This window comes from Brachyhypopomus gauderio, chromosome 14 (assembly GCF_052324685.1).
Source record: "Brachyhypopomus gauderio isolate BG-103 chromosome 14, BGAUD_0.2, whole genome shotgun sequence".
NCBI classification, from domain to species: Eukaryota; Metazoa; Chordata; class Actinopteri; order Gymnotiformes; family Hypopomidae; genus Brachyhypopomus; species Brachyhypopomus gauderio.
In genome coordinates, this window is record NC_135224.1 from 12,433,710 (window position 1) to 12,457,674 (window position 23,965).

Here is a 23,965-nt window from a genome sequence, read left to right on the forward strand (position 1 = left end):
TGACTTAAAAACCAGAAAGACAGTATGTGAACTCGTTTGTGTCAAACTCATGATGTTAGACAACACCTCACTCCACCTGTTCTGCCATCTGAAGTTTTCTAAACACATCGCCACCTCAGACTCTGACGTTGGCAGGCTTGTGACAAGCTGCTGATAACTTGGTAGGCATGCATAATGTAAACCCAGAATGTTGGCCACTCGCCACAAAGTTGTTTTTGTTCATTCTTAACTCTTGAACGTCAGGTAAAAGAGATGCAGTCCTTTTTATTTTGGATTTCTTGTGGATGGCCAAGAATGTTAATTGGAATTTTACGCTCTCCATTAAGGTTACTGGAAATATTTGCTTACAACAGACGGTTAAGACTGTCATTTGGTGACCACAAAGTGTGACCCTTGTAAGCAGAGGTGGGCATTCCAGGTTCAGAAAGTAAAAGTCCTCACCAGGAATTTGCTTCCTGGATCGTGCCACTAATTAGAAATCCAGCAAGCTTGAATAAAATCCTGGGAAGGACTTTTAATTTCTGAACCTGGAATGCCCACCTCTGCTTGTAAGTTAGATTAACATCTGGTCAAGATCTTAATCTAAGCACATTGACAAGTGCTTGGATCCCTATGACTCCCTGTTGAGAATAAGCTTTACATATGGCCGACATGTAGGCCACCCCAGACATCTCCCTCAGGCTTGTCTGATTCAATCATCAGTGGAGAGAAACCGATCAATGCGATGCAGTGCATGCTCACAAACCTGACTGGGTTACACCCGTTCTGCCAGAAGGAATGAGCAAACTCTCTAGGAAACGATTGTGATGACCTTGCAGAAGGTTATCTCCAACATTTAATTCAGGTTAAAAATTTAAACAATGTGTATGGAAGTTTTTGACCCAGTGCTTAGCTATGATTCTTACTGTACCTTTCATGGGAATCCAGTACCCTACTTAAAACAGTAAGTGTGAAGCTGTATAAAAGTGATTTTGAATGTCTTAAGCCTAGAAGCAACATATCTTAAATGTATGTTTTCTTTTTTTCTACATTTGCTAACAAACAACAGTCAGTGGACAACTGCACATAAAAAACATTAGAAATCCATCATGTTTCAGCAAAAATCTAGACAATATTGTAACCATGATCAGAAAAGAAAGAAGCAAAAAACGTAAATGTGCCAAATTTGTCAATTGTGATTTTTTTCATCGCAATCGAAATTTGTCCTCTGCTTTTTACCCATCTGTGCAGTTAGAACACACACGCACGCACGCACGCACGCACGCACACACACACACACACACACACACACACACACACACACACACACACACACACACACACACACACACACACACACACACACACTAATGATTACTAGGGGGCTGTGGTGCACACGTGCCTAGAGGAGTTGGCGTTAGGTGTCTTGCTCAAAGGCACCTCAGTCATGGCCTCAGGCCTGGGAATCGAACCCACAACCCTCCAGTCACAAGACCAGTTCCCTACCAAAGGACCATGACTGCCCCATGCAGCACGTGTTTTTCTGCACGTGGAGAGATGAGAAGATGGTCTAACCTCATTGATATCTGGCGTGCCTGGATCCCCATACATGGAGCCTCTAGAGTCGTCTCTCCTTACATGACCATTTTGACTGATGACACCAGCTGTGTCACAAAAACATCAAACATAACAGTGAAACATAATGGCTAGATTCACCATAACATCCAAGAACTGCATGTCTTTGTGGATTCCAAACGCCTGGTCCAGTTTTGGGCACTGTTAAACTCACTCTGGTCTTTGTCGAGGACTGTACTGATCCGGCGACTGTCTACCGAGCCACACATGGACATGTCGTCTCTGCACTGAAGGGAAATGTAAAGCAACAATGTTTCTTTTCAGTTTAAACCAATAAGATCCACAGTATACAGTCTCCTTTGGACTCTAAGCAACAAGCAAAACATGCAGTACTGGGATAGTTAACGTTCATGATGACAAGTCAGAGCATTTAGAAGGCAAAGCCTCTTACATTTGGAGTCTATACAAACATAGACACATGTCACGTATCTCTGAGATAGGTCATGTTAACTGATACGTTTGCTGCTACACCCTCCCCTACACGGATTCCAACCGGTTGACTTGTTGCCTGGCCAGAAGACCTCCAGGTGGACAGCAAGACCTTACCATAAAGCCAAAGCCAGACTGCGAAGGCCTCTGAGGAGTCATCTGGCTCAGGTTCTGGTAGAGCAGCTCAAAGAGCGGCAGGTAGAGCGTGCAGATGCGGGCCTGGTGGTTCTGTTCAGGGGTTGAGGACAGCAACATGTCAATCAACTGTGCGTAAGCATGGAAACATGAAAGGAAGGCAGTGATTGCACAAATGGCACATTTTAATTCCCTCAAAGATCTGACTGCTATTGTCAACAGTGTGCCCTCAGTCAATGTGCCTCTGAGGTGTGTACACATTTACCAGGTGTGTCTGCAACGCGCGCACATTTTTCTGATGCTATTTCCATGGCACTTTTATCGCTGAACACGGACTTTGTTAAGCAAAACACTGCCGAACATATCAGTACAGTAAACCATCCCATGGCTATCAAGTCAATCAGGCAGTAAAACCTCACTTTACCATTGTAAATGTAAGGTGTGGATATAACAAAAGGCACAGAAATGTCTGTAACAAGAAGCTACACATGTCCATAGGGACTTTACAATGGGTGCGGTACACATTCACCAAAGCCGAATTTGTTTACTCTTTGGGTTCCTTGGCCTATAAAAATACAAACTCATTTAATCTGTGAGGCAGCTGGTTGCCTGTCCCTAGTGCCTCTGCTCCTGCAGTTTGTTGCGACTGGACCGAATTAAACATTTGCATAACAGACTGCAGCTTATCAGAGGGAGCTGCTGTGCAATAATTTGCACAACGACATTAGTGTGACTGAAGCCGGGGTTCGGATATGTTAACATGTCCTATGCCCTCTGAGGACGGCACATGTAAAGAGCCTCGCTCCAAGCCTGCAACTACGCTAGGAAAGCACGTCGGCCTCAGATGACCGACACGTTATTGTAGCGACGGCGGTCTGTAGACAGGTGAACACAATGTTTGGGCAGGTGACACCGTCTAATATGAAGCAAAACACAGCAGAGCAGCAGTGTCTGCTCGACAGGGCTGACGTGTGATTCTCAGTCAAATCAAGCAACATATATTGGCCACCTATGCAAATGTGACAAAAAAAGACAAAAACAAGGGTGTGGTTCACTGACCACAGTCCTACAGGATCAGTGGCCACTGATCACCTCCCGTGCTAAAGCATAGAAAGTCCAGAAAGGAAATGAGTCACTCTATCTCTCTTTCTCTCTCTCTCTCTCCCTCCCTCCATCCCTCTCCCTGTCCCTCCATGCTTGCGCTCCCTCACCTTGAACGCCGTGTATCTGTCGTCCATGGCGTGCTTGATCATGAGGTTCTTCAGGACGGCCACGGCCAGCTGCCTGGTCTCCGGGCTGGCCTGCAGCCCCTCGGCCACCTCTCGCAGTAGCAGCCCCACCAGGAAGTGGTTCCTGCAGTAGTCCTCGGTGAGGCTGTACTCCAAACTCTGGTCTGCAAAACAGTTAATCGGCGTTATCGATGCCGGCGCCACAATGACAGATATTTATAGCTTTATAGGAGACAACATGGACTGGTTTCTAGACAGGCAATAAAAATGCTTTTCATGCAGTTTAACAGCATGGTACCTATAAATAGATGCAATTGTGCTGTTGTATGACAATTATGTTCGACACACAGTAAACCTTCATGTAGCCACTAAGACAAAGATTGTCTATGAAATGTGTTTATATGAAAAATGGCATTTCTGACATGAAAACACAGTGTCATTATACTTTGGACTGGGGTCCTTCTTGCGAATGGTCTAATTGTTCACCATACTGCATTCTCTTACTCCACACTCTAGCAATGAAGGACAATGAAAGACAGAGTTTCAGAACTTGTGTTTCATGCAGTAGGATCTCTCTGTGGGGAAAACAGTCTTTGTTGTAGACATTTCTGGGTTCTTGACATAGTACTGTCATGTCTGAATTATAACTGGGGTCTGTTGAAATGGGTGGACAGAACTGTTGCATACTACCCTATCATGACACAGTGGCAACAGCGTGTAGGAGAAACCCCAAACCCACAAAAGATCCTTCTGTGTCCAATGAAACTTGACAGTGCATACAGCGCAGAAGGCCAGAGAGAAAAGAGCATGACGGTACATGACAAGACGTACTGCATCACTGAGAGACAACATACAATCAAGTGTGACCGTAACATACATCGGAGGGGCCCAACAGTGAAACCTGGCTGGCACCAAAGGCCTGTGACATTTCAAAATCATTCAACATAGTGTGACAGAACAGGAATCAGCATAACAAGCAGAATCGGAATGAGCTGGAGAGCGCAGGCCCAGACCTGAAATGTCCAACACACTGGGTGTTAGATGTTCAAGCATGATTAATGGTTGTTGCAAGGAAAAAGCTGGCCTGTTAGTGAGGTTATGAAGGCTCATAGCTGGGGAAGGGGGGCGCTGCTGAGAGGGTTATTATTTTTTTTTTGCGTCGGCCGGAATCACCTACCTATCACGCCAAAATACTCCGCCGCATATGAAATTAAATCTAAGCATGAGCAGAGGGGGAAAAAAAAAAAAACAGAAAATGAAAAAAACGAGGACATGCATGTCTGATTATGGACATGTGAAGATATGTGTTCAGGTAGGGCAGGAACATTTTCATGCTTTACCAACTCTAAATACTAATTTTATTTTGGTTGTCCTGATAAAAAAAATCTTGGCTCAGGAAGGGTTCACTCTAGCTCTCTTATAAAGGTATGATGTCATTATCCCTGAAGCACAGCAAATTTGAGAACGCAAACACTGAAATAAAGTGGTTCATAATCGAAAGAGGAGCAGGGGAGTTCTTTACAATAAGGGACTGGTATACTTGTGCATTTGTTACATCAGTGAATGAGTATTACATCCTTTCTTATGTAATATATATATATATATATATATATATATATATATATATATATATATATATATATATATATATATATATATATATATATATATATATATATATTCGCTCAACTTCCTTGGCTCACAAATGAACTTAAGTGACATCCCATTCCTAATCCATAGAGTTCAGGGTCCAGCTCCAAATTGTTCCCACAAAGTTTGGAGCATGGAATTGTCCAAAATGTCTTGGTATGCTGAAGCATTCAAAGTTCTTTTCACTGGAATTAAGAGGCCAAGCCCAGCTCCTGAAAAACAACCCCACATCATAATCCCCTCCCTCCACTAAACTTTACACTTGGCACAATGCAGTCAGACAAGTACTGTTCTTCTGGCAACCGCCAAATCCAGACTCATCCATCAGATTGCCAGATGGAGAAGCGTGATTCATCACTCCAGAGAACGCGCCTCCATTGCACTGAGTCCAGTGGCGGAGTGCTTTACACCACTGCATCCGACGCTTTGCATTGAACGTGGTAAAGTATGGATTGGATGCAGCTGCTCGACCATGGAAACCCATTCCATGAAGCTCCCTGCGCACTGTTCTTGAGCTAATCTGAAGGCCACATAATGTTTGGATGTCTCTAGTGATTGACTCTGCAGAAAGTTAGTTACCTCTTCGTACTATGCGTTCAGCATCCGCTAACCCTGCTCAGTCAGTTTATGCGGCCTACCACTTCGTGGCTGAGTTGCTGTCATTCCCAAACACTTCCATTTTCTTATAATTCAGCTGACAGTTGATTGTGGAATATTTAGGAGTGAGGAAAATACACAACTGGATGTGTTGCACAGGTGGCATCCTATCACAGTTCCACGCTGGAATACACTGAGCTCCTGAGGGCGACCCATTCTTTCACAAATCTTTGTAAAAACAGTCTGCATGCCTAGGTGCTTCATTTTATACACATGTGGCCATGGAAGTGATTGGAACATCTAATTCTGATCATTTGGGTGAGCGAATACTTTTGGCAATATAGTGTATATATTTAGCATTAGAATTTCTTTATTCTCATTGTAATGTGTAGAATTGTGTATAACAGTATTTCAAACTGATTGATGCTTATACAAAAACTACACAAGTATAACATTGTTCCTAATGTAAGTTTTAGGGTTGAGGGGTCAGGGTGATAGTTAGGATGAAATCAAGGTTTAGGATGTGTGGACAAGACCAAGTTCCAATGGCATGGGGGAGGAAGGGGTGAAGTACAGCAATCTAACATCAAGAACAACCATTGTGGACTGGAAACTTACCCTGGACCCTCTGTAACTTGGTTCGACCAAAAGCCATGGGCAGGTTGAGTGGAATGTAGTGCTCATGGTTGCACACAGTCATGAGGAAGTAGAACTTCATTTCTGTCAAAACCTGTCAATAACAAATGTTACACCTGATCACTGCAAGCAAAATCACACCCTACAGAATAACAAAAATGTACAAATTCTACATTTCAATTTTATGATGTACAAGTGTGCAGGTGAAGCCACTGTGCAGCATGTGAATTTTTACTTAAAGAGACCAACAGGCCTGTTGCAACATGCTTACTTGCAACAGTATCTTGAGTATCTAGAAAGGCGCTATACAAATTGAACATTCATTCATTCATTCATACTTCAGTCATAAAGCATGTGAATATGGTCACTGCATGGCAATCTGTATTGAGTTAAAGACTTCAAGTATATATAGGTGTGAAGTAATTCGAGGAGTTACTCATCGTTTAAACGTTGAGAAAGAGCAACGGTCTTATGTGCAAACACCAAATGGAGCATATCGCTGTCATTTAACTAACATGATGTGTCATGAGTTGTCATGAGAGGAGTTAAAAAGCCAACATCTATGTTACCAGAAATTTTTATCAGAATCAAAGAGCAAAGATATGTTAGATATTTTAGAAAGAACCACCAAACACGTTTGCATCTCATTGATGTGTGCTGTGTACTTAGTGTCAACTGTATTTCAAAGAAATATATGTATTTCAGTGGGTGGGCCTGAATTCATAAAGACAAGAAAAGAAAAAAGACAAAGTTACATGACCAAGATAGCATCTATCCCACACGGTTATTTTTTTAAATCTTTGTAATACCATAGATAAGCCATCTCTTCTTCAGGTGCCTTCAACCAGATTTTACACAAAATGCTCCATTACCCAACTATGTTTTGTTGGGTTATGTTTTTTTTTCCACTCAAAACTACCTTTCTCCCTCAAACCCACAATGTTACTGTGCACTGTAGCTGTTCTACAGTGGCTACAAAAAGCATCCCCGCACTTTCATAGCACGTTCATATTTGGGAGTTGGGAATAAATCACAAACATGCGAGTTACAAAGGATTCCTGAATCTGAAGAGGATGGGAATAAGGAGGAGCAGGAACCATCATGAGAGGGTGAAGCCCTACATGGTATCTACCACTCACAAATAGTGGAAGAAGCTGATATGGAACAATCCTACCAATGGCTGGAGAAGACAAGATGCAGGCTGTGTGAAGATGCCTCTGAGACAACCCACCACATGACAACAGAATGCAAGATGCTAGCAGGTACAGCATATTTGAAACGCCAGAACAAATGACATGGAATAGTATTCAGAAACATCTGAGCCGAATATGGGCTAGAAGTTCCAAGATCAAAGTGGGTCGCACCCCTGAAAGGTAGAGGAGAATGACTGAGCCAAGATCCCATGGGAATGCCCGTGGATGGGGGCTGTAGTGATAGATGTAACAATCCCAGCAGATTAGGTTTGTAGTGATAGATGTAGCAATCCCAGCAGATGAGGTTTATAGTGATAGATGTAGCAATCCCAGCAGATGAGGTTTGTAGTGATAGATGTAACAATCCCAGCAGATGAGGTTTGTAGTGATAGATGTAACAATCCCAGCAGATGAGGTTTGTAGTGATAGATGTAGCAATCCCAGCAGGTGAGGTTTGTAGTGATAGATGTAGCAATCCCAGCAGGTGAGGTTTGTAGTGATAGATGTAACAATCCCAGCAGATGAGGTTTATAGTGATAGATGTAGCAATCCCAGCAGATGAAGGCTGTAGTGATAGATGTAGCAATCCCAAACAGCTAGGAAAGATGTGGAAAGAAAAGGCAGCAGTGGATCCTATGGTAACCGGAGCACCAGGGGCTGTGACCCCACACTGGGGCAATGACTCCAGCAGATCCCAGAACAACATCTGAGGTCTCCGTCCAGAAGAGTGCAGTCTTGGGACACAGCCAAGACACTACGCAGGACCCTCAAGCTTCCAGGATATTTGTGTGTGTGTGTGTGTGTGTGTGTGTGTGTGTGTGTGAGTATTCCAAAATGTGTTCAGAGCACTGAAAATGTATTTAGCATCTCATCTGGATCAGCTTAATACTTAAAATGCTGAAGGTTCCACATAAAACTGCCACATACAAATTATGTAAAACCAGCTGAAGTAAATGCAATGTGAAAACACTAAACCTCTCAGACAAGACAAGATGGAGAATGAAAAAGACACGCGTCGCTAATCTAAACTACCAGGCTTGATGCCTTTGGCAGGCAATGTTGTGAAGACAGTAAATGGTGTGTGACTTTAAAGGGAGAGGGTAAACAGGAAGTTGGCCTCCTGCCTTTCTCCTTCGGTCCTTCAGCGGTGGTGTACAGCCACTGCATGACCACTGGCGCCTCCATAAGAAGAAACAATTTAGCATCCGCTGCTAACCTCCTGCTTGAACAGCTTCACACAGTGAAAATCAAATGTAAAGTGGAACGTACTGATATATTTATCTCGACATTAAGTGACTCCACAACAGTTTCACTCACAAATAAACTTAATGTAGCTGACATGCAGCTGCTTGAATGGAAAGACCGTGACTGATTTGACTAGAACCTGCTGGAAGAGTGCGTCATCCTCACAAGGTATACATCCTCAAGCAGCTTCTACCAGACTGAGAGTTAGCAGTGCTATGGTCATCAAGATACTTTCTGTGTAGCTTGTTAAACAGGATTAAACTTGCCACTGAAACCATTCAGAGACAAGCTAGGGTCATCCCATCAGTCTCCCGCAGCTCTTTAGATGGTGAAAAAACACTTGTGCTTCCAAATAGGGGTTCATAATGAAGCAGGCAGCCAAAAAAACTACATTCAAATCGCACTTTTTGCACGAACCCAATTTACAGAAAATTAATGAGCAGGCCTGAAGGATAAAATTATGAAAGGACAGACCAATTTAGAGGATGTGTGAAGTGGGCTTGATTGCAGTGTTAAGCTATTCGATTTGAATCAGAGAGGAAGGCAGCAATTGAGTGACATCAGCTGAATTTGGACTTCAAAGAAGTATGTTAACAAATTGTCCAACGAAATGAGCTCTGTCGTGATCATGTTTGTCTTGGTGTGGGCGATGAGGTCTGCTGATGAATCCATCACATGACTAGTGGCAACCACGGTGGAGCGATCCTACGGCAACCAATGACATGCCACCGAAAGTGTTGAGAACCAATGGGCTTGATGGCCTGTGTCATCAGAAGGTCTACAGCCCACGGATGTTTTCCATTTGGCATCGTTTCCAGTTTGAAAAGGAGGACACAGCTAAGACTGCAATAACAGAGGCAACGAAAGTGGTGTATAAACGAATGTTAAAAATGCTTTAATGGTGGCAAAATCAACTTTAGTGTGATGTTCTGAGGCACGGTCCAGTGCTGTCTGGCTTATGCAGTGACCACAAAATGTAAAGTGTTTCAACAGGGATGAATATATGAGGTTGATGTTCAGTTTGATTAAAGTACGAATAGGTCTACAATCCCATGTCACTAACAGGAAGTCAAAAGTCACAATGTCAAAATAACGATCACAAAACAGCGGTGACTCTATATTAGCCCTTTTTGGTTTGGATTCAATTTTTGTTAGTGTAATTATATCATAAATCTGTATATAACATTAAATATTTTGTTTAAATTGAGATAGCATTACAACATGCCACAACATATCGGCATGTCAGACCTCACGGAGCACGGCATACCGCTGTGTGAGTTACGCCATACCTTGGGATCTTTCTGGCTGAAGCCACACATGTAGTCATTCACCAGACTGAAAGCAAATCCTCTGTTCATGAAGGTTAGGCAGCGCTAGAGGAAGAAACAGACGCTCTTTAATTTCACAACACTACAAGCACAATTAGGCGGTATAACAGTTCAAAGCCTGCTAAAGGATTCTGCTAGTCTGTTTCCTCTGCATTGTTTATTAGTAAAACTTGAGGCTATACATACAAATCTAAACACAAATGCATTTACACTGTATTGCATTAGCTTTATGAATGCAGTTCTTTTTTATTTTTGCTGAGATGCCTAATGCAATTCAAACAGAACTTGGCGTACTTGTCAAAAGTCTACAAAAGATATAGGCAGATGAGATTTTAAGGTCTCGTACATGTCAGTTAGTACCATAATAGGAAGAGTTAGATGATAAGCCTGCTTTTCCAAGGAGGCAGCTCACACACCAATCAGATGGCCTCTGTATGTTAAAGCCCTACTTTACTCAGTAAACATGGTCATATCTATAGCATCTGGAGATTCCACTGAATTTTGCATGAAAATGAACGTTGTCTACACCCTTAGTGCATTGTACAAGTCTCTATTCCCTTGTTTTTATCCTCAGAAATGACTACTGATACTAAATTAAGAAGATAAATAAAATCTGGAATAGAGTTCCAATGATGCATAATTGAACCATATTCATACATTTACAATTTAATAACTTCAGTAATTTACTTCAGCATTTACAACTTCAGCATTTACATTTCATTGTGCTAAAAAGGCTGCAGATGAGCTGAAAAGGGAGAAAAACTGAGACAAAATCGGCCCACAATGCTATATTCAAAACAAAACAAAATGAAGAAAGAAAGAAAGAAAACTCTACATATAGTAATGTGCCTTGACAGAAATTCTTACTCCTCGTGCCTGACAAAGTTCATTTTCGGCCTTTTTGGCCACTACTGATAACCCCATATGACTCCACCACTACATCTCTGCTAAATTCTTCAGCGCTGATAAATGCAGTGTATTTCCTGCATGTTTTAGCAATACACTTACTGTTAGAAGAAGAAAACAGACATGTATGTAGTATCTGTACAGTTTTGCCACTCTTTGGACAACTCAGAACAGTGAGGACAATGTTCTTTTTTGTTTTGTTTTAATTAAATATTTATGTGTAATCTCACAGTAGGCACAGTAGCCAAGTTGCTGTTTGTTATCAAAGACGCCATCCTAGGAGACGGTGTTTGTGTTTGAGCATGTGAGTGTGCGGGTATGCGTGTGTGTGGTGTGTGTGTGTGTGTGTTTGTATGCCTGGGCGTGTCCAGGGTGAGTGTGAAGCGCGACCTTAATGAAACTGGCCAGGCTGATGTTGACGCTGCGGGCCTCGTCCGGGATCTCCACGTAGCGCATAGTGATGTGGGGCATGATGGAGAGCACCAGTGACTGCAGCGCCTGCTGGTAGGAGTCTGGGAACCTCTGGGCCCGGGGCATCTGCAGGGGAGATGGGGGTGGGTGGGTGGGTGGGGGTGTTGACATAGGCGGTGGACATAACGCTGTCTTCTACCACATTCTACAGGCTCCCAGAGGAACAATCCGAAGCTACACTGAAGAATACAGCTCAACTTTTACTGCTGTATGGTAGTGGTTCGCATACATGTGTCGCGTGTGTCATGGTGGCTACGAAAATGAGTGACAGAACAAGTCTAGCATGCTTCTGGTATCTTAAGGAAATAAGCCATCTTTAAAAATGCCCTTTGCGGGGCTGCTGGTAGCAGGAACTGCATTCTTCCCCCATGGTTGTTTCCACCTACATGAATATGGGGAATGGAGACGGACCCAGCAAGAGTGAAGAAACAGGTATCTGTGTGCATGTGTCTTACTACAGGCACTTGTATAGCGAGACATAGACAGAATGGATGGAAGACAGAGACAGACTACAGCCTGACTAGCTTTTCCATATGTTGTTGATTCATCAGCACCGACATGGCTCCAGGAAAACACAGTAAACACTTAGCAGAGCATGAATATTGTTTTGTGTAAAGGGAATTTTTGGTATTTATTGATAGTTGCAGTTTATTTAACGAGCTACATCGTAAGTGAATCAAAAGATAAAGAAAAGTGAAAACGGGTACTTGTGTTACTTGTAACAGCATATCTTTGATGCTGATGATGATTAGAGGTTATTTTTGCGGATGAGGTTGGCAGGATGTAAGTGATGCGGGAGGCACGAACCTTCATTCTGTTGCCTTCCTGGAGGTACTGCGCCATTGACTTGGCCATGGCCTCAAAGAAGAACCAGGAATACTGAAACATCAGACAAAGACAAGTGGTCCTCACCAATTTTAGTACAGAAGCAAGTTCTAGTAATGTAGGGTCAATTCATTATTGTGTGCAGAAGGTTACAATTTAGGACTGAAAACAACAAAAATTTGAGAAGACCAAGTCTCAATAGGAGTAATAAGGATGAAACTAAGAGCAGTGAGAAGAACTTCAGAGGTATTAGTTACAACCAATGGTCTACTGTTTCTGATCCAGCAAAGCACCTGAATAGCATCCGAGTTACTGAATAGAAGCCCACAGCACTACCTGCTGTTGGGAGAAAGTATTGCACATTGCACAAAAAACAGAACGCTAAAGGATATTTTTTTCAGTCAAAAAACAAACCTTCAGCAGTTTGTTGCAGGTGTTGAAGTCTGCAGTCTGCTTGAGAATGGCAGTGACAGTTATGGCTAAAACCTCGTGCGTGGTCCCTGAGGTCCCTGATGTCGGGTTATTTGTGAGAAACACATACTACAAATGGAAGGCAAAATTTGAAAGTCATATTATATAAAGCATACCCACATTTACAGAAACACAGCAAACACGTCAGACATTTTTTATATGATAAATATTACATTATAATATTATATTGATTATATTTTAATTTTTTAATACGTCTTCGTCACTGGTAGGAGTGGACCAGGATGAAACTGTAAGAGAGGAGGTTGTACCTTGAGAAAAGAACGTAGGTAGTGTTCCAGGCCCTCCTCATGGCACTGGGACACCACATGAATGATCACACTGTGGGGAACATCACAGTCTATCATCGCTAGACTTCACCACCATTAACAAATCGATCATTCAGAAAGTCGTCTCTTTGTTTCGGGGGGGGGGGGGGGGGGGGGGGGGGGGGGGGGGGGGGGGGTGACGGGTGGGGGGGGTGTGACACATGAGTTGCATTCCTGTCAGACGGAAAGAGGTTGGCTCACCGTGTGGAGTTGACGGCAATATCTTGAGCCTCTTTTCTTGCCGTAGTGAGGACGTTGAAGAGCTGCACAAGCACAGTGGGCAGGAACTTGATGATGACCGGAGGATCCACAGCATGCAGGCACTACAGCACCAGCAGGACGTCAGCAGGACAGTTCACAAGAAACACACATCCATTTTTTTATGTTGGTCACACTGGCCTTACAATGTGTAAGCATGATGGAATTATAGTTATGCCATACACTTCTGATGTCTTTATATGCATTTTTTATGTTTGTTCACACACATTCAAACATACAACTTGGTGAGGCTCATATCTTTTACAGTTACATGTGAAAAAATGTCATTCAATCAAGAACAGAGCTGCGTGACATTAACACTGTGGAGGAGATCAGTGCTCAGCGGTCTAGCCGTCTCCACCCACGCTGGTTCTCATCACTGAGGGTTAAACCAGTGAGCTCCCTCACCTTTAGGTATTTGATGAGGTCTGTTGGGTTCCCCTCGGAGGTGGACCTCATCTGCTGGCAATACTCAAAGAAATTGTGGAGGTGCAAATCCTGCAATGGGCCAAAATCAGAACTGCGAGTTGGAATTATGACGTTTCATATTTGAGTACACGAGCCAGGGAAGGAAACACTGCTGTGGTGTCTAACAGCTGACGTATCTAACGTGCAGGGTGGAGATCCAGACACTTGGATACACTGTAATTGGCCGGATTGAAACACGTGTGGTCTAACTGCAGATTATTGCAAAGGTTAGAGTGAGCAGAAAGAAGAAAGACCTGAGCATAAACTTCTGCAGACCTGAGTGTAAAAGATTGCAGACCCGACTGTAAACCTCTGTAAACCTGAAAGTAAAAGGTTGCAGACCTGAGTGTAAACTGTCGATGCAGCGTAGGTCTTCACTTTGAAAAGTGGCTTGGCATTCTCCACCCACTTGATGTCTGGGGATGACTTGTGGCAGAAATAAAGAGAATGAATTTCCACCTTAAGGCAGCATTCTGTAAGATTCTGGGCAACAGCTCTTAATCACAAAATTTGGTCGTTGTACAAAACACCGGTGTTCCAGTGTTTGAGTGTGTTGAGTGTATGATTATTGGTTAAAGTCTAATATTCAGGAGCTGGAGTTGCACCTTCTTGGAGTCTTGGTTTTTGTTCCAGAGGTAGCCAGCAGGTAGGTTAGCAGAAACTGGAAGCTGAAGGTCGGAAGACTGTATCCTCCCAGAATTCAATAGCGTTGTCCAGGCGTATCCCACTGTGAAACATCACGAGCTGTTCCACGGACTCAACAAGCTATGCATGCACACTCAAACCACACACACACACACCACACACTCTCACTCTCTCTCTTACCCAGTGTTTCTACTCCTTCTCTCTTCTTTGAGCTGGGCTTGTTGCTGACTTCACAGCTGATATGATAGAAGGTGAAGAGAAGGTGGTGCTTCTCGTGAATATGGACCGGCAGCTCAATTTTAATCTACATAGGGTATAAAGAATAATCATGGTAACCAGACATGACGGCTCTTACAGAGCAACTTTTCCCAAGTTCTCTGTCTTATCCTAACTTTAGGATAGCCGCATATAAGATGGTGTCTTGTTTGCCTCAAATCTCCATGCTTGACAGTTGGGTAACATAGCATTAGCAATCTCAGTAGCATTATTTATGTTGTAAAATATTTGTCTATTTTACAATTTGTGTATATAATGTGAATTTGTAAAAAAAGTCTACCTCTTAAGATTTCTGTAAAGAAAATTGTTCATCATATTTTCTGACAACTTAATTATGATTATGTTATCATCAAAGTATGATTCTTTGCAAATCAATTCTATCTCCTGCCACATGGTGGTAGTGGCAGCACAGTTTCTAATCACGAGTACTTGTGAATGGGGTTAATGACTGTTCACTTGCAAAATCGCTAGACTAACCCTGTCCAGCACTCACATTTAGAGTCATGTAAACACCAACCCAGAAAACACCAATTCCTCATAAAAAAGGATTCAAAATGATATCTGAACATTTTGGCTAAAGGGGTTTTTTACTGTGGGGTGGGAGTTGGTCTTGTGACTAATTCATGTAACCAGAATGGACAAAAGTGACTTCTGTTTGCCTTCCCTCTTTGCTCTGTATCTTGAGACATCTGCTCTGATATTCCTGTGAACTCACTGAGTAACATACTTCTCTATTTCCTTGGGGTGAGTTTCTGTTCAGTCTTGACAAATATTTTGAAACTCCAAAAGGAAGTAGATAAAGTACAGTACTTAAAAGCTGAAAAAATATCATTTTAATATAAAAGAAGGAAAAGTAAAGGAATAGTTGTATGCCACTGCACCCAAATGGGCAAATGAATCACACAAACCTACACATAATCTCAGAGGCATTGTGAGGTTTTCATTGTTGTATTACAAAGTGAAGCATCTGCAGTTGTAAAGTATTGAAATAATGACCCTTATAATAATGCAGTATTGAAATAATGACCCTTACTTCATCATAAAACTCTGGACTCTGGTTATGATGCAGCACTGCCGCAAAAGCACTAGTGGTGAAGAGTGAATCCCCCGGCTTGCTGTAGATACACTGGAATGGGAAGAACAACGAAACATTCTCGTTAACAGTTGATTGGGTGTAAACAATGAGGCTTTCAGACATCACAAAGCTGACATAAAAGCTCACCTTCACTGGGCATGCCCCCTCCTCGTCTGAATCTCTGAACTGCACGCACACGGCAATATTCCTAGCCTGCAAGGGATTGAGGTTAAACCGCCACATGAGTTTGCTCCAAAGTTTCACGCTCATGAGATCGACCAGCCTACTCCCCATGGATGTGTTCTGTGCTCCATTCAAATGCCTGGGCTGAACTGCCCAGCTCAACATATATTGGCTGGCTCTAAGTCTTTACCTTGGCAAATGTCTTCTGGTTTTCATATTTCAGCTGCAAGGGATAGACATAGAGGTGGTTCTTATAGATGGTGAAGGGATGGTTGTATTTGGCCTCTTCTGGGACAAACTCTTCCAGTTCCACAGAGACCCTCTCACACTGCTCGTCAAACGGCTTCACCGGTATGTACGATGATGTGACTGAATCTAAGGAAAAGTACTCGTTATTCCACTGGATGTTAAACAGGAAAAGTAATTAGAATTGGGAAGCTTTATTTTAGCAGAAAATATGTGCCCAGCACACAAAGACTTCCTCAGGGAAAACACCTGCCTTTGAATCCAAAACGCTCCAGTGGTTAGCAGCCCTAACCACTAAGTAACCTGCTACTGTACAGCGCAGATAAATATTCAATATTGGAAACAGAATGCTCCTACATGCTTGTGTGACCGCATAGGGTAGACATTCTGAAGCATAGTTCTCGTCTGTTTGAGTGTTGCCTGTATCATGTTACCGTCAGCATGTGTTCAGAAGATCTGATAGATGCAGGAAAGCAAATATTTGTTTGCCTCACGGGGAGGATCGAGTGAAATTTGAGTGTCGTGTGCAAGCTAGTGGGGAGAGTGCAGCGATGGGTCTGGGAGACGTACTGGACAGGTCCGGCGGGACACATTCGATGGTGATGTTCATCTGCGCTGGGATGACCTGCAGTTTACTCTTTTCTGGTCTGTGAGGAAAAGAACATCTTGCTTCAAAAGGAACGGTGAAGGTCCTTGACAGAAATTAAGACACATGAACACGCACTCACTTCCTGAAGTCAGCCAGCAGCTTGATGAGGTCTTCCGTGGAGATCTTATTGCTGTCTTGACGATAAAGGGGGGAGAACTTTCCATCCACGTCCAAGCCGCCCTGAGCATCTTTGAATACCTGCCTGAAACAACATCGCCTCGCTGTGAATGTGTTCCACAGAGCTGCAGAGGTTTTAAGGGGTTTAAAAGGGCCTAAAACATTCACGGACTCCTTCTGGGAGCCGCACTCATGCATTTACAGAAATGGCTTTGGTGCATCGATCAGGCTCTTAAGACTGATCTGTCTCGACAGCATTTCCAGAGGAGCACAGTCTTACTTGGCTGCCCAGGCAAAGGGCATCCGGTACTGTCCAAGTCTCTGGCATGTCTGCTTGGCTGTCTTCAGCACCTTCTGAACCGTCTGTGCATCACACACACACACACACACACACACACAGACACAAACATAGTGCTCTTCAGGAAATTTGATGGAAAAACAGAAATGGCACAGTGCTTAAGTATAAGCTGAAACCACAAAATCATAGGAAATAGCTAATGAAGGGAATACAATGATAAATACTATGGCAATATGTAGTCAAGTGAAAGTTTTAAGAGTTTGTTTTTTTTTCTTACTAAAACACAACTCAAAACAGAAACTGCAAATCTAATAGGAATAATAGATTTTAAAGAAATATGGAAATTTCAAAGAAGCACCAAATCATTTCTATTAAATAACATTATAGTGGAGGGAAATCATTCTTCTCCTGCTTCTCCACTGTGCGTGGATGAACATGGTGCAGGTCTCCCATACACACCTTGCTCATGTCGGACGTCTTAATGTAGGGCTCGGCGCTGTGGGTGATGCCATTCTGCAGAATCTTCTCCACCCGGGCCACCAAGAAGATGTCTGGGCTCGGGTTCGTGACAGAGAAGATACCCTGAGGAACACAAGCATGTATTCTGTCTATATTTGAGATGCCAATGCCTTTCAGATTGAGATGCAGATATGGCTTGTGGTCTGGCATAGTCAGGCATGTGCCTGCTGCACAGAGAGTAAAATTGGCACTTCATTGATTAGAGAAATAATCACAATGTTGACTAATGAGACAAAACCAATGCACAAAAGTGCTTTTCTTACACACTAACTGTATTTACAACTGGAAATTTTCTTATCATCTTTCCTAGTCTTTCTTCAGCTTTCATGAGCATAAAGAAATTGTGTTTTTCAGGTCAAAACCTGAAAGCATTGTGTCTGAAGGCCAAACCATCTCCATCTACTGGACACTGTGCTTGAGGGACGGTTCATATAATTTTGCAATATCAACTCTCCTCCTGTTATGAAGTCTAATGGTACCAATGAGGAATCTAGAAGAGGGACATATTTTCAAAAGAAGACTGTATCCTGTCACATGAAGAGGCCACAGGTCCCATGTCCCATACCTACATAGCTGACTTCATGATGAATCAAACAAGTTATGGTTACATTTGAAGGGTAATTTTGCAAGTAATATAATTATTTCACTCATCAATGATGACAGGTGATACAACAGCATCTTTTTTGTGCGTGAGGACTTTTTGTAATTGGAATAAATATCCTCAATTTTCCTTTGAGTTAAAAAATTTAACGATGCTACTTTAGGTCCCACTCACATAGATGTCTCTGTCGATCAAAAAATGCATGCATGCTTGCGGGAATTCAACTTGCAAAGCAATGTAGTCGACCTGAAACTTTAGCACTAAGTGTTACCTTGTTGAAATGGCAAAGCATTTGGATGAGGTGAGTGTTGCAATGCTTATTAGTTTGTATATTATTATGGTGCCTAGAACGGATTTTTCCCCTTTAGGAACCACTGGCTCCTGAGGAGATTCATCCATTTTGAAAAAGATTTCAAATCAGGCATCCCCCGAGGAAGTGGAGGTGGAAGACCAAACACAAAGACGAGAAGAGACATGGCTGAAGAAAATGCCATATGAACCCTCAAGGGATGAAATGGAGAAGGGACAAGAGACAAAAAAGAGAAATAGAAGACTCTCCTTGAGATCTCCACCTGAAATTCCAACCTCGCCTTTTGCCAGATCACCAAACAAAGACTGAGCACTTGGGAGTCTGTGAGCTGCTCTCAAGTAGACAGGGGGACAGGTGTGGCTAATTATCCCTGGTGCCACCCTCTACCTCCCCCTGGTGGCTGCCAGCAGCCTAGCAGACGGCCCATCCTTGGGCTGAGCCCTTACAGTGGTACTGCTACATTTTCTAAATATGGGACTTTGTTTTGAAGTATCTCCATGAGCTGCTATTTTAGTCCCCTTACTGCCCCTTTATCCCTATACTCTGTCCGTCCCTCCGTGTGTGTGTGTGTGTGTGTGTGTGTGTGTGTGTGTGTGTGTGTGTGTGTGTGTGTCTGTGAGTGGCTCCATCTGTGCGTCTCTCTCTGTCTGTCACGTTCTCTCTGTCTCTGTCTCCATGCCCCTCTCTCTCTCTCTCTCTCTTTCAATAATGAAATCCCAGCAGCGGGTCCATCTTGTTTTGTTGCATTAGGTTCTGGCTCATGTCAGCTCCAGTAAGCCCCGTCACTGTTCCCAGTTTGGCAGGGGAAGCAGAAGGCTCTCAGGACGCTGGCAATGATTCATTGTGCTGCAGTGACACTGCTGAATAGTGCTTCAGATTGTGCAAGCTGCTTCCGCCCTGCCCTAACACTACCTACAGCAACACTGGCCCTGGGGTGTTAATGGTCCACATACAACAATCAGATAAGCACAGAAAACATTCCATTGTTGTGCTATGAATTTTGCACAATCGACTGGCTAACTGCACCAGTGTCTTCCTGAAGTAAGTAGAAAAGGCATCTCTGATCTGAGCACAGTGTCCTCCTGAACTGATACCGCACAGAAAATGCATCTCTGATCTGAGCACAGCTTTAAGAGCAGTGTGGTCTGTAGGCTTAGAAAATGGGTTTTGCATACATACTTGCATACATACTTTCTAGATAACGTGATTAATCTATTTGGTGCATAGGTCTAGGGTTATTACATGAATGTGGAGTATTCCAAACTCACGTGAACTTCCCTTTCTGTGTGAGAGAAGTAGTTCTGAAAGATACAACACAGAGTAGCTTCTCTTTCTGTGAAACTTCAGATATTTACAGACCTTCTACACTTGCCAGGTCAGTGATACTTGTAGACTGTAAGCCGAAACATTCTGTTTGCTATTACATATTGTTAAATAGCTCTAACACAAATCTGCAAACAGTAAATGCAACTAATACATAATGTGGTGTCAAAAAAACCTTGACTAATAACAATACACCTGCCATATGTTATTGTCAGAGGTTATGGGGGAGACAAAATCACTTTATTGTTGATTACTGTGCGAGTCTCTGTCTGTGAGTCCCTGTCTGTCAGGCAGACTTTATGTCCACATTTAAGCGCCACTGTTTCATACAGTCTCCAAACAATGCACTATCTGGTCATCAGGAATGTTGGCGATGCTTGAGTCTGACCATCTGCTTCTGACGTTCCACCAAGAAGGATCTTTTTATCGTTTAAAATCAGTTTGCCGCTACACATTTACAACCACTACAGGGCAGAACGGATGCAAAACTGCAAAACTGCAACATGAGAACAGTCCGCGGAATCCGGAGATGGTTTTAGGCCTATCCTAAAAACAGGCCAGACAGACCAGCTACTAAGCACACATGAAAATACATATAATCGCCCGTTTGCATAATTACAATCTTAAACTGTCCACCCCTGGGCCCCACGTAAAACGCTCCAATTGCGAGCGGGTTCACCTCATACCTGGGTTGGAAAGCGGAGAAGAGACTCTGGCACCCTCTGGATGACGGGCAAGCCGCTGCCTCTGGCTGCCTCGCCCACCTCGCCCACCTCGCCCTCCTCCGTGGGCGTCTGAGGGGAGCCATCAGACAGCATGTCCCTCACGCACGGCTGGTTCAGGTCCACATGGAAGTCTCCCGAGATCTTGCAGCCTTTGGCCGCGTCGAACAATGCCAGACTGATGAAGAAAGGTTCCACCTGCAGGCAAGGGTACAGACAAGCATGGGCGGACAGCGAAAACACTCACAGTTCAGTGTGCAGGTATGGTTTATCTGTATGTCTGTGTGCATTGCAACACATGTAAGGTGGAGCTGTTTTTCCTAGCCAAGCTCATTACAGTGAATGCACACATCAACATATAATCACCAGCAAATACATTTACTATTATGTAAAGCAATATAACGTAAAAACTAAATAAATAATAATTTTCGTCACGATAATTTTCATCATGATAAACATGTGGGAGGAAAAATATGGTCAGGCTTAAAACGCCTTGAACAGGCTATAATAAGATCCAGCACTGAGAGCATTCTGATTAGGTCTACATTTCCATGTTGTGCTGCCTGATGCAAAAACACAAGCAGCCTTTTATGACTTACGACTACCTCATTCTTTCTGAGCGTTGCTAAGAGTCTCGTGTTTACCGGCAGGAGCAGCGCCACAGTCTTTCCAACCACACTAATGGCTGTCTGCATTTTGCCCCAGAAAGCATAAAGACTGCTCCCTCAAGGAACGCGTGTTCATCACAGCAGTTTATAGCCTTTTCTCTGGACAGATCTGCACAATCCGAAGTGCCTGGATGATATGTCTGGTGCCCTCTCTGATCAAATATCCTGGTTCTGGGGCACGTAGAACATGAAAGGTCTGGAGAAATATTTAAAGCGTTACAATTGGGAAGAGCCTGAACTTGCATTTTGGTGGCTGAAATGACAGAAAAGTGTGGTGTTGACGTCTCTCGCCGCAGTGTCTCATGGTGGTTTTGATGGTTGAAGTAGCACTTAAACATTAACCAAAACATAAATGTTTCCTACTACCAGATACCAATTTCTTGACATAACCAGCACAGCCAGTAAGACTAATGATTTAGTGTTTTGACGTAGTTGGTTCAAGAGCGCCTACGTTGGTCAGAACTCCGTCGTTTTTCTCACTGACACAGCCTTGCAGGCTGAAGGTCAGGTCGTGGCAGGTGACCATGATGCGACGGCTGAAACGTTCTTCAAAAGGCTTCACGTCCGGCTCTATGCCTGAAAAGTCGAGTCTCTGGAGAGGGAACAAAAAGAAACACGTTGATTAGACACAGGAACAGAGCAAGACAGGAGCAGACACACTGCTTAAGCTCTTAAAGGGAATTCTGGCCACCAACCTGAGTTTCAGGATCCAGGGCGAGGATCTTCTGTCGACATTCATTCCGTTGGATTTTATTGAGCTGGTCTGTTTCTCTGGCGTACTGGATGAGGAGAGAACGAGGGAACAAGAGAGAGAAATTAGAAGCACCAAATGTTCTCAATAGAGCTCTCAGCTCTACGTGTCCAAGTTCACATGATTGTCATTACATGATAAAGACTATGAATTGAATGAGCTTATAATTTAATGTACCTTCATGATCTCTGGATGAAGACTACGACCAAAACCCTCTACGGTGCTTTCTGATTTGCCCTGATTGCTTGGGTCGTCATCTAAGTAGAGGAGACATGCACAGGATGAAAGCCAGATAATGACACCTTCATTAAAATGTCACTAGCTACATTGTAACAAAAAACTAGCAGGACAAACCAATATAAAATTTGACGCTGAATAAAAGGTTTAGTCATAAATGTGATTCACTGAAGCTTTTGGCATGTCAGAATAGTTATGCTACTCAGCTTCTAAGTTTTAAAAGATGGCAGTTAAATCAAAGCTTGGCTTTTTAACATTATATGACGGTATATACTGTTGAGTTAATAACATTACTTTTATTAATAACCGTCCATGGATTCAGTTTGTGGAGCTGTGACATCTGGAAATGTATTTCGGGATATGACATTGTCCAAAGTCTTCTGTTCTGTAAATGCCTTCCCTCAGACGTAGCCAAGGCATTGAGGCCTGCTGGTAGCTACTTCTCCCGCCTCTCTGGAGAGTGGGAATGCCCTTCAACATGGCACAGCCGGGATACCCCAGAGACCGAGTAGAGTGGGGCAGTGTGGGAGTGGCTTTATTTTCCTGAACTGGAACAGGGTGTAAAGCTCTCCAGGAGTGAGTAACTCCAGCTAATACTCCTCACTCACATGTGGAAAGTGTTACTTGGGCTGCAGCTGGCTTCACTGTATGGGATCTTTGGCAACAAGGACGGACAGCAAGGACAAATCCACTCTGGAATCAGGCCGAAACCAGCGTGGCTGCATTTATACAACCTTCCGATCATTACGAAACTTTACGCTTTTTGTTATAATCATTACACTTGTCGTATGAAGTGATTATTACTGACAGTATTGATTTATTCCTGTTCAAGAGGGGTGATAATCAACAACCTCTTCAGTTATATGGTGGCAGGGACTCACTTGTGTAAACATCCTTATGTGTTCCTTCTGGCAATAACTTAAAGGAGTAATACATAATCCACAATAGACAATACATTATCCAAGGATTCTTTTTCACATAATGAAATAAATGTACATACCACCTTAGCCAGCTACAGGTGACAGACATTGTGGTGTATGTAACTGAAAGGCATTTATCAAGTCAAGCCTTCACTGAAAATCTCAGCCAACTCCATCTTAGATGGAAATATAAGTGACGGGAATGTTTGCAGCTTCCGTACGATGGGCTATGAGTGGAATGCCTGGCCTGCAACATACATCCCACATCTGTCAACTGTAGTTGCACTGGTGCGGACTGGTGAGCTGTATTTGTGAATCCAAACAGTAATTATTGCATGCTATGCATAAGTTTTTCTTTTTGGTGTGTGTGTGTGTGGGGGGGGGGGGGGGGGGGGGGTCCTGCTTTATGTAGTGCACACTACTGACATTATTATATTTAATGTGTGTTATCTTTCATTAGTTGATCTACTGAACTTGTAGTAACCACGTACCTACCCCTAACACAAGGAATAGAGGTTTGTTCAAGTTGTTCAAGCAATCAGGCTATTCAGGTTATTCAGGTCATCAGATCGCTACATCTTGCACCTCTGAGAAAACCTTTCTTATGTCAGTAGTCCACAGCTGCTAATCTGATCCAAATGCAT

The 23,965-nt window shown here is 43.1% G+C and overlaps 1 protein-coding gene across 3 annotated transcripts in view; it reads right to left on the minus strand.

The window, feature by feature from the left end:
• Window positions 1-23,965, minus strand: part of dock11 (dedicator of cytokinesis 11) — a 51,329-nt gene that overhangs the window by 19,319 nt on the left and 8,045 nt on the right. For 2 of the 3 annotated variants that reach the window (XM_076971949.1, XM_076971951.1), the window contains exons 9-35: window positions 22,342-22,421; window positions 22,109-22,192; window positions 21,865-22,005; window positions 20,710-20,943; window positions 17,730-17,852; window positions 17,253-17,335; window positions 16,935-17,057; window positions 16,777-16,853; window positions 16,151-16,335; window positions 15,925-15,990; window positions 15,736-15,828; window positions 14,607-14,730; window positions 14,387-14,508; window positions 14,124-14,207; window positions 13,722-13,811; window positions 13,257-13,378; window positions 12,999-13,068; window positions 12,673-12,798; window positions 12,241-12,312; window positions 11,353-11,499; window positions 10,018-10,101; window positions 6,273-6,384; window positions 4,585-4,623; window positions 3,390-3,571; window positions 2,161-2,271; window positions 1,769-1,841; window positions 1,555-1,643 (exon numbers count right to left, since the gene is read on the minus strand). In XM_076971949.1, coding sequence (XP_076828064.1) covers window positions 1,555-1,643; window positions 1,769-1,841; window positions 2,161-2,271; window positions 3,390-3,571; window positions 4,585-4,623; window positions 6,273-6,384; window positions 10,018-10,101; window positions 11,353-11,499; window positions 12,241-12,312; window positions 12,673-12,798; window positions 12,999-13,068; window positions 13,257-13,378; window positions 13,722-13,811; window positions 14,124-14,207; window positions 14,387-14,508; window positions 14,607-14,730; window positions 15,736-15,828; window positions 15,925-15,990; window positions 16,151-16,335; window positions 16,777-16,853; window positions 16,935-17,057; window positions 17,253-17,335; window positions 17,730-17,852; window positions 20,710-20,943; window positions 21,865-22,005; window positions 22,109-22,192; window positions 22,342-22,421 — 2,936 coding nt within the window. The remainder of the gene's footprint in view (window positions 1-1,554; window positions 1,644-1,768; window positions 1,842-2,160; window positions 2,272-3,389; window positions 3,572-4,584; window positions 4,624-6,272; window positions 6,385-10,017; window positions 10,102-11,352; window positions 11,500-12,240; window positions 12,313-12,672; window positions 12,799-12,998; window positions 13,069-13,256; window positions 13,379-13,721; window positions 13,812-14,123; window positions 14,208-14,386; window positions 14,509-14,606; window positions 14,731-15,735; window positions 15,829-15,924; window positions 15,991-16,150; window positions 16,336-16,776; window positions 16,854-16,934; window positions 17,058-17,252; window positions 17,336-17,729; window positions 17,853-20,709; window positions 20,944-21,864; window positions 22,006-22,108; window positions 22,193-22,341; window positions 22,422-23,965) is intronic. The other variant, XM_076971950.1, reaches the window with a different exon arrangement.